General features: G+C 34.3%; 2 protein-coding genes across 2 annotated transcripts; both read left to right on the forward strand.

Moving 5' to 3' along the window:
- The first annotated feature begins 2,615 nt into the window (after positions 1-2,615).
- Positions 2,616-10,732, forward strand: LOC122611250 (kinesin-like protein KIN-4C). The gene is made up of 27 exons (XM_043784241.1): positions 2,616-2,838; positions 2,981-3,127; positions 3,305-3,454; positions 3,558-3,805; positions 4,075-4,253; positions 4,524-4,648; positions 4,769-4,805; positions 4,926-5,017; positions 5,101-5,217; positions 5,297-5,410; positions 5,531-5,614; positions 5,703-5,880; positions 6,003-6,103; positions 6,270-6,368; positions 6,469-6,582; positions 6,840-6,956; positions 7,052-7,132; positions 7,323-7,394; positions 7,466-7,559; positions 7,643-7,668; positions 7,770-7,855; positions 7,969-8,040; positions 8,285-8,512; positions 8,593-8,728; positions 9,052-9,150; positions 9,238-9,834; positions 10,132-10,732. The coding sequence occupies exons 1-27, from the start codon at positions 2,710-2,712 to the stop codon at positions 10,459-10,461; spliced, it is 3,852 nt and encodes a 1,283-aa protein (XP_043640176.1). The 5' UTR covers positions 2,616-2,709; the 3' UTR covers positions 10,462-10,732.
- Positions 10,733-12,221: 1,489 nt separating this feature from the next.
- On the forward strand, positions 12,222-12,802 carry LOC122610506 (pentatricopeptide repeat-containing protein At1g11290, chloroplastic-like). The gene is made up of 2 exons (XM_043783491.1): positions 12,222-12,260; positions 12,362-12,802. Exons 1-2 carry the CDS (start codon positions 12,222-12,224, stop codon positions 12,800-12,802), a joined length of 480 nt encoding a protein of 159 aa, XP_043639426.1.
- The last annotated feature ends 253 nt before the right edge of the window (positions 12,803-13,055 follow it).

Consider the following 13,055-nt stretch of genomic DNA (forward strand, 5'->3'; position numbering starts at 1 on the left):
TTTACAAGTATTATATTCCAACTAATCATTTCTTAATTCTAATTATCAATAAATTAAAAACAAATATATATTTTTTATCTTTATTTTATACCTCAAAATATCAATATTTATTTCAACTATTATTAATTTTTTTAATCTATGTTTGAAAAAAAAAATATATTATTTAATTCAACTTTCTTTGATAAAAAGTATGTTTCTTTTATGGGATTAAGAATATGGTTATAAAAGAACCGATGGTGATAGCGGTGAGTTGTGATGGTGGCGGCGACGAGTGGTGGTAATCAATGTATAAATAATTAATCTAAAAGGGTATTAAAACATAAAAGACTCATAGTGTACATAAATTTAGTATGACTAACTCTAACACATGTAATATTCTTAACGTTGGATATTCATTAACATCTTTTTTTTTTTAAATCTTTTTTCAATATTGATGTATAATCTTTATATGGTATTTATAGAGTGAAACCTAAAGGTCCTTTTCTACCTTTGGTAGAACCTAGAAGCAGTCTCTCTACCTTTGGTAGGGGTAAGACTATCTACATATCAACCTCTCCCATACACAGTCGGAGACGGTATTTTGGACCCAAAATACGTGAAAAACGACATTGGGAGTTACTTTTTACGGGGAATAAGAGTAATGGTAATTTTAAATTTATTTATTTTTTTGTCAAAAGTAGAGTAATAGTATTATTAAAAAAATAAAAAAAAATCTATAAAAGTAAATGGTGTATACAAAACAACTTCAGAACACAATTAATTTTTGTTTTGAAGAGTGAGTGTAACACCCGTCGTTTAAAAAAATGTGGATTTCCAAAAACTTCTGCCTAACGGCGTCGAAAGAAAGCGAAAGTAAACTTTAAAAGTCTAAACCCGCAAAATCTATTTGGTTTATTCATTAAATGGTGTTACTAGCCATATCATCAAAATAAGTTCAAAGGGAAACCCATCGGTTACCCAACATTAAACAATTGACCACATTATCAATACAAGTCATTATTATCTAAACATAAAGCAAATATCTAAAGCGAGTAGCCACTATGGGTAAACTATAGCCAACTTCAAGATCATCTACCCATGTCTCACATCTTCTCACATCAACCTACTCACTAATGTTGGACACGAGGGAATAAAACATTTTAAAAGAGCAAGTGTTAGCTAACGAATTAGCTAAGTAAGATAACACAAAGTTTAAAGAACGTTTGTCCATTTAAAACATTATAGAAAAGTCATATTAAGTCGTTAAGACACATATCATCAAACATATCATGTCACATACATATCATAGCATCTACATCTTTCATATTATGATGAGTCATTAAATCCTTGGCCAGCCATTACAATCTTACACTTAGAACCCCTCAACTTCTAAACTTAACTTTCTTAGCTTATTTTTCTACCGGGAGTCTTATCACACTAACAAGCACTTAATTACTTAATGTCACTTTGATTAATTTTATTAAGCATCCACATTTACATATTTATATTAAATACATAAGCATTTAATCATATAATCACGTATAAGGCACATTTACTTAACTAACTTAACGTTAACTAACGAAAGGTCCAATAGTCAAACACGAAAAGTTCGGGATGTTACACTGAGAGATGAGAGATTGAAAGATATATTGTTATTTAATAATTAAATAATAGCGAAATATAAATGGTGATTTTTTTTTGAACATTCGGTCGGTATACAATATCAGAGAAACCTTACCGTATAATGACTAAGTCTTGCACGTACCCTAAATAACGAGCCAACGAGATATTAACCATAAGTCGTTACAAGTATATTGAGGGAAAAATCCTAAAATTTACCATTCATAAGGATCGAAATCAAAATCTCGGGTAAAATTGAAAGTGTCTTTGACGAGCTAGGTAAAGAAAATGAAAGGGTTTATAGGTCAATAAGAAAGCAAAAATTAAAAGGTAGGTTAAGAAAACGAAGAGTTAAAAATGGTTTAAAAAAGACAAAGCTATAAAAACCAGTGATTTAAATACCCGTACGTATCGGCCGGTATTACCCAGAATACCGGGTGGTACCCCGGTACAACTATCTCGGTATCTTGTCCGATATTTTCACTATTCAATACCGACTGGTATTTTCGGTATTTCCGATATTACCGGAATGGAAATACCGGTATTTTGATTTATTTTTTTTGAATTTGTTTTAAAATTATTTTATGATACTTTAATGTTATGTTTTGTTATTTATAAACTTTAATACTTATATTTTATTATGAAATACCTATTTGGTATTATTTTTGAGTGAGTTATACTTGTATTTTGACTATTTTTGTTAAATAACAAGTTTTGTAGGATTTCGATAAAAATAAAAATATAAAAATTAAATTACCGTGCTGGTACAGGGTACCCGACCGGTACGAACAAAATACTGGTATTTAAACATTGATAAAAACTAGCACCACACCTATATCACGTGACCAAAACGAATTTTCAAAAGCTCTATTTGAATTCGAAATCTGAATGCGCCGTTTCTCATAACGTTAACACTCTCCCTCTCTTCCCCAAAAATTCAAATTCTCACACACACACACACACACACTTGAAAACCCTAAAATTCAACTGTGATTAATTATTCAAATCCGTTTCTTACATACAAATAATTGTATCTAATTTCTCATCCTATAATTTATATATAGAACCTTCATTTCTAGGGTTTTATAATTTTGAAAATTGAATCTGGAAATGGAGAGTTCCGATCCAAAATCCGGATCTCAATCGGTTCGAGTTGCGGTTAATGTTCGTCCATTAGTTACTCCGGAGTTAGTCGCCGGTTGCTCTGATTGTATAATTGTTACTCCCGGTGAACCTCAGGTTGTTTCCCTAACCTTAATTTTCTTTTATAATTGAATTTTTTATACTTTATATATATATATATATATTATATTTGTATGTATTTATATCTATATATTTATCTAGGGTTTGTTGTAAGTAATAATTGGTTTGTATAAAATAGGTCCAAATTGGTTCACACTCGTTCACGTTTGACTATGTGTATGGAAGTACGGGATCTACATCTTCTAGAATATTCGATGATTGTGTGGCACCGCTTGTTGACGCTCTTCTTCACGGATACAACGCTACGGTTCTAGCGTATGGCCAGGTATCGTTTTCTGTCGGATGGTTAACTGTTACGAGACATTTTGATCTGTTTACTAATTGTCCATTGTAGACTTATTTGCTTTGTTAATAAGCGATAAAATAAGAAGCTGTATGCATTAAATAACTCGGACAGCCCCTTAATAAGCTTTGAAGCTTACAATTTTGTTGGTTTTTATAGACGGGCTCTGGAAAAACGTATACTATGGGGACCAACTATAATGGTGAAAGCAGTAATGGGATCATTCCGAAAGTAATGCAAACTATATTTAAGAGAGTTGAAGAAACTAAGAAGACGACCGAGTATTTGATTAGAGTTTCATTCATTGAGGTAATAAAAAGTTACAATATTAACATTTTTTTCCTACAATTAAGGACTTTTAGCCACATGTCATTTTGCATATGTAAATATTTATGGATGTTTTGTATCTCAGATATTTAAGGAGGAGGTTTTTGATCTATTGGATTCGAGTCCACAAGTTTATAATAAAGCTGATGGAAACGGAAAGCCTGCAGGACCATCTAGGGCTCCTATCCAGATCAGGGAAACTGCAAATGGTGGCATCTCCCTTGCCGGTGTAACAGAAGCTGAAGTGACATCACAGGAAGAAATGGCTTCATATTTGTTGCGTGGATCTGTGTGTCGTGCAACTGGGAGTACAAATATGAATAGTCAATCGAGGTTTGCCTTAATTTTACCTTCATGACTTTATTCCTTACCCACATGTTTTTCATTCCTTGTTTACCTTGCCTTTGAGCAAGGCAATAACTTTTGTTGTGTCTGTCACTATATTGTTGATATCGTATTTAAGAGACCTTTTAAAGAAGATTGCTTCATTAAATGAGGACATTTATAAAACTGAATGCCTGCATGCCTTATCTTGTTATTATATAGTATGCTTGTTTTCATATATCATCAAATTTGCTTAGATGTCATTTCTGTTGTTTCAGTCGATCACATGCAATATTCACAATTTCTATGGAACAAAAAAGAATTTCTGGCATGACAAGTGAAGGAGTTTATGATGATGTTGGAGATGATATACTGTGTGCCAAGCTTCATTTGGTTGATCTTGCGGGGTCAGAAAGGGCAAAAAAAACAGGAGCTGATGGGATGCGGCTACGAGAAGGTAGGTTAATGTGTAACATTAACATTACATATAAGAGTATATGTGTTACTTTCTCAGTTATTTGAAAACAAGTTGTTCACTTTTTATGCAATTGAGGTCTTGTTTGATTGACCCCATTTGATTTTGTTTATTGAGGTCTTTTTATGCAAGTATATGCCTGTTTTTAGTTATATCAACTATTAGAAAGTTGAACTTACTGGATGTAAATGTTCAGTAATGTTTTTTTAAGTTGGAGACTTGGAGGTCTAATATTGTCCCATCTGATTTTAGGAATTCATATCAACAAAGGTTTGTTAGCTCTTGGCAATGTGATAAGTGCATTGGGTGATGATAAGAAGAGGAAGGAAGGAGGCCATGTACCCTACCGAGATAGCAAATTAACACGCCTATTACAGGTATTACTGTCTTTTATAATTACAAACATATGCAGGCGGAAACGACTCATTCTTACCTTACGTGCTAGAGTTTCACCCTTTAAGTGACTAATAAATTTATAAATGCATTATTCCTTACAGGACTCTCTGGGGGGAAACAGCAAAACAGTCATGATAGGTATGATGTTTTGAAGTTTTGTCAGATTACTATATTAGAGCTTTAGAATGAAGTAAGGTTTTTAACACATGATCTATGGCGTTAGCCTAATTCTTAGTCCTTTTTTTTGTGTGAGGTTAGCCTGTGTCAGTCCAGCCGATACAAATGCGGAAGAAACACTTAACACCTTAAAGTATGCCAATCGGGCCCGGAACATTCAAAACAAAGCTATAGTAAGGCTAATTTCATCTCTGAGTTTGAGATAACTTTCTATGGATTAGCAAACATGTTGATTTCGTGTTATTTCATATTTTAGGTAAATCGTGATCCAGTTACAGCTCAAATGCAAAGAATGAAGAGCCAAATTGAACAGTTGCAGGCTGAGCTTCTTTATGTAAAGGGAGACTCTTCTACACCATTTGAAGAGCTTCAAGTAAGACATCTTTAAAGTTGTCTGTACAGACTCATGTTGAACAGTGCTTTGTAAAATAAGATTATGTTTCTTGTGTCAGATTTTGAAACAGAAGATAACATTGCTTGAAACAAGTAATACTGACTTACAAAAGCAACTTCAAGAATATCAAGTCAACTTTGAACATTTGACTAAACAGGCGATTGATGCCCAGGTAAGCTAAACTGCATGAATTCGCACAGTAATTTTTTTAAGGCTTTAATGTCCTAAGATATGTAGCATCACAGTAACTTGCTTGATCAACCAGTTTTGACACATGAATTTGTTATTTCAGTTTGAGAAAGACAAGTTGCTGCTCAAACTTGAATCTGCTCGTGATGGGAAACCATGGGATGTGATCGATTGTGATTCGAATCAGGTTTAATGCATTTACTTTCAGACTTCTATGGTATAATAGTTTTTTAAATTAACGAATGATATCTCAGCGTGTTACAACAATCTTTCAGGACATGGATTTATTAAAAACTTACGTGTCAAAAATTCAAGATTTAGAGGGAGAATTGCTGCGCTTGAGAAAGTTGAATACTTCAAAACGTAATGAACTCATTGATTACTTGGATTTGGAAGACAATGTTCTTCACCCACAAAGTAGTTTGTTCCCTGAATCTGATTCTAAAGTTCCTGGTAAGCTTCTATATACTTCTTTGGGAAGTGCAATGTGGTGTGAACTTATCTTGTATGATTTTTTTTATAGCACCATTGTGAGTTTCACACAATTTTAAACGGTGAACCTGATTTGATTGTAGGTGACTCTGAGGATGAAGAGAAGGAGCTAGAACATTGCTCTTTGCAAGAGAAACTTGATAATGAACTCAAAGAACTTGACAAAAGGCTTGAACAAAAAGAGGTAGATGTTTCTCTTATTTTCTTTACACCTAAGCTTTCTGTCATGTTTTAAAGCCGATATAAATTGTAGATGTGAATTTGAAGTTATACAAAAATTCTCTCTTGGTTTTTGTAATTATTAGCTGCTAAGCTCTTTTTATTTTTTATTTCCTACGAATAAATAATAGGCTGAAATGAAACGGGTTGCTGGTGGCGATACCTCTGTTCTTAAGCAACATTATGAGAAGAAAGTTCAAGACCTGGAACAAGAGAAAAGAAATTTACAGGTCTTTTTCTGTGCCATATTTGGTTCTCGATTTTCTACAAATTTAAAACATTGTAGGTCCAAATATTAATTATTAAATTGTTTCTCTGGATAATTCACAGAAAGAGATTGAGCAACTTAGGTGCAATCTTGCAAATATTTCCTCCACCTCTGATGACAGTACACAAAAGCTGAAAGAAAGTTATCTTCAGAAGTTGAACTTTTTAGAATCCCAGGTAAGTGCGTTATCTAATAACCTCTACATCCAAATATATTATGATAAAATATACGAATGTACCACTTATGTTGTTAACTTGGCCAGAAGTGCTGCAATTAACTGCTAGTTATTACTTTATAGCAAATCTTGTGGATCAAATCTATATTTGTCAAACTGTTTTAATAATGTATGACCAAATAAACAAGTAACATATGAAAGTTGGATGCTAGAACTACTATTTGAGTGCAATCATGAATATTAATATATGGATTTCAGGTTGTGGAGCTGAAAAAGAAGCAAGATGCTCAAGCACAATTGCTGAGGCAAAAGCAAAGGAGCGACGAGGCAGCAAAGAAACTTCAAGATGAGATTCATAGAATCAAAACACAAAAGGTACTTTATTTGTTTTGAAGAAGCTTTTCAAGAAACATTTTAAGATTGCTTTTATGAAATTTCTTGTCTTCTTTTATCTGATTGTCCTTGTTTAGGTTCAATTACAACAAAAAATAAAGCAAGAATCTGAGCAGTTTAGATTATGGAAGGCCTCACGAGAAAAAGAAGTACTTCAGGTCTATACTACATTTATTATCTTATATGAATCGCTGTTTTGGATATTCTTTAGATCTTGTTAATATCTGTCTCTTCTATGCATGTTGCTTCATGGTAAACTTTTGCATTCTTTAGATCTTCTGCAAACCTGGCTCTTCTATGCATGTCGCATATTATGTATCTAATGTGTTGCAATTTTTGTATGTACAGCTTAAGAAAGAGGGACGAAGGAACGAATATGAAATGCATAAGCTATTAGCTCTCAACCAAAGGCAGAAAATGGTAAGCCTAATATAACTTGTAGATTCCTTTTTTTTCTTCCTCGCATACTAATATTCTTATGCTTTTCTTAGGTATTGCAACGGAAGACAGAAGAAGCTTCTATGGCTACAAAACGGTTGAAAGAGTTATTGGAATCACGAAAGGCTTCTTCACGAGAAACATTTGGTAAAACTTTTAGTAAAATCATACTTTCAGGCTATCTTTATATATGCTTTGATATTAATCATACTATACCATAAAAAATGCAGGCAATAGCAGTGGCCCTGGACTCCAGGTATAATATTTGAACGGCAATGGCTATAGTATAGGAATTTTTTTACTTTGCATAATTGGTAACCTTCGTGTATTGTTAATATCTAATTTTATATAAAACAGGCTCTGATGCATGCAATTGAGCATGAACTTGAGGTTACTGTTCGTGTTCATGAAGTACGCTGTGAATACGAACGACAGAAGGAAGAGTGAGTGCTATAATAATTTGTTTCCCCTAGAAATAAAATTTTCAGTTTTTTTTTTTAATTAAAGGTAAGTTCTTCGCTAACTTAATAACTTATTGTTATTTTTGGAATGTTAGGAGGATGAAAATGGCTAAGGAGGTTGCTGAACTCAAGGATGAAGCAAATATTGAAAAGCAATCAGGCTTAAGGTTGTACCGAATTTATTTTTCTAATGTCATGTCTGTTGATTTAATCTCGTTTCTCTTTTATTAATTTAGTCGAATAGGTCAAACAAGCTGAAGGTAGTCGAATGTTTATTTATATTACTGTTTTTGTAGTCATAATTAACACATTTATCATAAGATTCCAAAAGTGTTTTTACCCCCCTCTATTTGACTCCTCCCCATTGCCAGTTTATTGAACTATTTGAGTTGTTTCGTGGGTGTATTGCAGTCAGTGTACCCAAACAATGTCTCCTGGTGCAAGAAATTCAAGGATTTTTGCTCTTGAGAATATGCTTGCTACCTCATCCAGTACCATTGTATCCATGGCCTCCCAGTTGTCAGAAGCAGAAGAGCGAGAACGTGCCTTCAGTGGAAGAGGACGTTGGAATCATGTTCGTTCTCTTGCTGATGCGAAAACCATCATGAATAATCTGTTCAATCTTGCATCTTCTTCAAGGTAAAGGATGAAGTTTATGTTTATCAACGGAGATACTTTCTTGGGAATTTATAATATAAAAAGATTATTGTCTTTAAAAGGTGTCAACTTTGGGACAAAGAAGTTGACTGTAGAGAGAAAGATTCAGAGATTAGAAGTTTGAAGGAAAAGATTGTCAGTTTAATAAGACAAGTTGAAATGCAGAAAGAAGAGCTCATTCGCCAAGAGAAGTTTAAGGTCTGTTTCTTTCTCATATGATTGAGACTCACTTTTCTGACTCATTTACTTAAGCGGTAGATTCGAGTTATGTCTTTAATTTCTGGATGGGTAAAAGTGAAGACAGCTATATGGATCGAATTTCTTACAAAGTAAAGCAAATTATTGTTGAAATAGTATAATCTTTGTAGTCACATATGCCACACTAAAAGTAAAGGTTTTTTATTAACAAAAAGAAGTGTTTCGGGTCAACGTGACTGATTCAACTTGTTTCTCTATCAACCAAAAGTCCAAAACAACTATGTCGTCATTTCTAAATTTCTATGATCCTTGCTATTTAACAGAAGCTTATCTTGTCGAAGAGCTTCAAGAAAAAGTCAAACAACGGAGATGCTTTTGTCATGGGAGATGCTGATGGGCATGTGTATGATTTGCGACCTAAGGTACATTTATACATTCATTCCCAAACTCTTACTATATCTGGTATTGTATGTATTATAAATGGCACATAACATTTTTCTTTTGTATAGGGACTTCGAAACTCGATAGTTTACACAAGTTTTGGAAATATGGACGAGGCAGAAGATATGGATACCGACGTATCAGATCATTCAGACAATGAAACCGATACCGAGTGGCTACATTCAGAGGATTTCCAAGATGAGATGGGGCACAGAAAAAGACAAAATAATAAAAAAAGAAATTCTAAGATTTTTGTTGAAAACACTGATGCTGAAACTCATAAAATATTTCCAAGAGAAGCAACTACAAATGTGATTCAAAAAACAGTGTCAGGTATCTGTTGTTCTTGCAGCAAAAGCTCTTCGTGCAAAACACAGAAATGTGAGTGTAGAGCTGTTGATGGTTTCTGTTCCATCTCATGTGGATGCCACCCTAAAAAATGTAGCAACCGTGATGCAGTCGTTGTGGAGGAGTCTGATGTGAGACCACCAGCTACAGTCGAGACCATGATTTTGTCTGATGATGAGGGAATAGAGAGAAGCAGTAGTGCACTTGCAAGTCAAGGTGCAATGTTACTTCAGGCTGCGTTGTCGGATAAGCCTGCTGAGATAAAAGATGCCGATGGCACACGAAGAAAGCCACTATCCGATATCGGAAATAAAGTTGTAAGCGCTCTCTCTCTCTCTCTCTCAATGTAGAAGATGTCAAAACACTCAACATAATCGGAGTCATTTTGACCTATACCAATAAATAAGTATTTCATTTGATCCGACCCGTTTTGTTACATCTACCAAAGTAGCTGTTTTAATGTGTCATTTTAATAACAATTACTTCTTACATAATCACATCTGTTTAAAATGTCATATACATGAGAAGCCTGATTGATAATATGTATTCTGGAAACAACAAAAGTTGAGGGGTGGTTTCATCATAACTAAAAGTGAAACTTCATGAACTTACAGGTCAAACCAAATGCACCCAAACCTTCCGCTCCAAGAAAGAAATGGAGAAAGTCAGTAGCAATCCAGCTCATTCCAGTATCATCAGACCAGCCTACATCTCAACCTGAAGAAGCAGAAGTTACAAAGAAACAAGAAAGTAGTACAGTTGAGTCCAATATCCCGAGGTTACCAAGAGCAATGAGAAATATTAACGCCCCTTTGAGAGACAGAAACTCAGAACCATCCACTGATGCTACTACCATAAACAAGGAACCTGAGCATGCAGCTCCAAGGAGTCCTCACCACCAAGCGCGACCACCAACAGCTGAAAAAGAAAATCATGGATGCTAGGTAAATGCATATATCTTGCTTTCTCTGATGTAACCCTTTGTTCTGGTTGATCATCATGACCCTAGATTTAAAACAGAAGTAGGAAATTTGTGAAAATGGTAATGTGCAAGTTGAGGATTGACTGTAATCACCAATCCTTCATTGGAACAATCTTGTTCGGTTAAGTGTTATGTATGTTCAACCCTTCATTGAGGAAGGGTGAGGAGCTGTTACGGTTAGTTATGTATTCTTCAACCTAACTTGAAGTACAAGGCTGATTATTTTGTGGTCTTCTGCCATTTCTCCTTGCGTTCGTGGCTGCTTGTTTGTTTTTTTCAAATTGTAAAATGGCAAGTTGTATGAATAAACGGTTTTAGTAAGTTGTGTAGATATGAATTATGATTGCAAGCAGGATTTTAATTGAGTTATCAGCTTTCCAACTTCCACACATTGTTATGAGAACTAGTTTGTCATTGAACCTATCGATAAAAAGTAAATTGTTCTACTAGTTGATTGGAATAAGAATCACTTGCTATTAGAGGTGTAAAAAAAAACCGGGTTGGAACCCGAACCCGAAAAAGAAACCAAACACGAAAAAGAAACCGAACCCAAAACTGGTCAATAACCGGGTTTGACCCAAACCGGTTCGGATTTGACCCAAACCGGCAGTTACTAACCGGTTTGGGTTTTTGGTTTTGATTATCGGTTAGAGACCGGGTTGAGATCGGGCTGGGTTCGGTTTTTGGCCAAAACAACCGATTCAAACCCGGTCAATAACCGGTCAAAGTTTGACCCCAAACTGGGTCGGGTTGGGTCAAACCTGGTTTTGGTTCCGTTGACCAAAAAACTGGTTCAGGTTCGGTTTTGGGTCGGGTTGGGTAGAAACCGGTTTTTGTTCGCCTCTACTTGCTATGTGTGAGCCAATCTCAACCATTTAGATCCATAAATCAAAAAACAATTTGTACACCACTAATTCCACCATATATCATTACTATTTAATATATTTGTACAGTTTGTTATGAAACCATAAACGAAAGATAAACCGGCCATGAAACCAATCTCTCTCTGTTTGTTCAAGATACAAATCATCTTTTATTGACACATCATCACAAACGTATGAAAGTATGTTATCTTTGCTATTAGAACATGACGTTGATTATTAATCAGGCTTTAAGCTTTTTACCTGAAAATATGAAGCTGATTCCCTTGTATGATCATATTTCTTATTGAAGGACATTACCTTCTTTGTATTGTCTTATAACTTGAAAGGTGTTTAGTATTTAAGTACCTCCAAATAAGCTAGAAGAATCTAAGATATACAGGAACAAATGAGATTTATTTCTTGTTACAAGCTATAAACCGAAGTAATAACATATTTTTAATTAAATAACTTATACCTAAGTGAGTTGGTATAATATTAAATAATTATTCATGTAGTTTAAAACACATTATATTTTTCATTCAGTATATTTTTGGTGATAAATGATATATTTAAAATTTTTAACTTGATAAAAGTTTTGGAAGCAATTTCGTTTGGTTTAAATCAAATTCGAAGAGAAACCAAATCATCATTTTTGGTTTAGTTTGAGCATGAGTAATTCGGTTTAATTTGGTTCTCGAGTATAAAAAAAACAGAGGAAATTGAATTTGATCTTTAAACTACTTATTTTATTATGGTGTTTGTTAGGTCAAACGAACGCGACTCGGTTTTGTAAAACACGATGATTTCAGGATTTGGAAGTTGTAGTTATTGGCTGAAAGGGTTACATTTGTTTATAGTAATGAGAATAATGAAGAACCAGCCTGATGGGTTTACTGGGGTAGAATTGTTATCAGGTTTGACATGTTCTAGCATGTTAGTATGTACTCAAGATGTAGTTGTAAGCATTTGGGATGTAATGTATTTGATGATTTATTGCAGCCTGATCTAGTAACCTGGTCTGCTTTAATATCTGGTTTTTCACAGTCTGGGGAGTATCGTAAGGCCTTGGTTTCTTTCAAGAAAATGAATGTTGAAGGAAGAAAGCAGCATTCCATAGTTATTGCTACTTTACTTGCTGTTACTGCACTACTGGTAGTTTTGTCACCAGGCATCGAGATACATGGTTATGCCATTTGCCATAACCTAGACACAGAAATAATGGTATCTTCTTCATGGGTAGACATGCATTCAAAATGCGGTTTCTTGGATTTGGGGATCAAGGTTTTTGAGCAGATGCAGAAGAGAAACATTGTTTCTTACAATTTGATAATAGAAAGTATTGTCATGGTGGCCTTGATAAAGAAGGTCGAGGGATTTTTAAGAGAATGGATGTTGATTTTGGCATCAGCGCAAAAACTGAGCATTATGTTCAGTTTGTGAAGTGCATTTATTCATGTGTTTAGTTATAAGACATCTACTAATATGTGTGATGTCGGTTCTTCAAAATAATACTACTTAGTTTCTGTGCACCTAGATTTGAACCACTACCATTGAGATCCCTTCCGGTGTTGAGACAGAGGGTGATTGGTTTCAGAAACCCATCGGGAGTTTTGGGTGTTGCAACAACAGAGCAAAAGAAGACATTCTTACACCATCGATTGGCAATCCCAATTCCTGGTTTTTGTCCAAACCA

The sequence above is a fragment of the Erigeron canadensis genome, chromosome 8 (genome assembly GCF_010389155.1).
Source record: "Erigeron canadensis isolate Cc75 chromosome 8, C_canadensis_v1, whole genome shotgun sequence".
Lineage (NCBI taxonomy): Eukaryota > Viridiplantae > Streptophyta > Magnoliopsida > Asterales > Asteraceae > Erigeron > Erigeron canadensis.

Bases quoted from the DNA above. Each gene is read 5' to 3' on its own strand.
- LOC122611250 (XM_043784241.1), top strand. From the start codon at position 2,710: ATGGAGAGTTCCGATCCAAAATCCGGATCTCAATCGGTTCGAGTTGCG. The intron at 6,104-6,269 runs GTAGATGTTTCT...AATAAATAATAG, and splicing joins AAAGGCTTGAACAAAAAGAG to GCTGAAATGAAACGGGTTGC. The intron at 8,513-8,592 runs GTAAAGGATGAA...TGTCTTTAAAAG, and splicing joins AATCTTGCATCTTCTTCAAG to GTGTCAACTTTGGGACAAAG.
- LOC122610506 (XM_043783491.1), top strand. From the start codon at position 12,222: ATGAGAATAATGAAGAACCAGCCTGATGGGTTTACTGGG. The intron at 12,261-12,361 runs GTAGAATTGTTA...GATTTATTGCAG, and splicing joins AGCCTGATGGGTTTACTGGG to CCTGATCTAGTAACCTGGTC.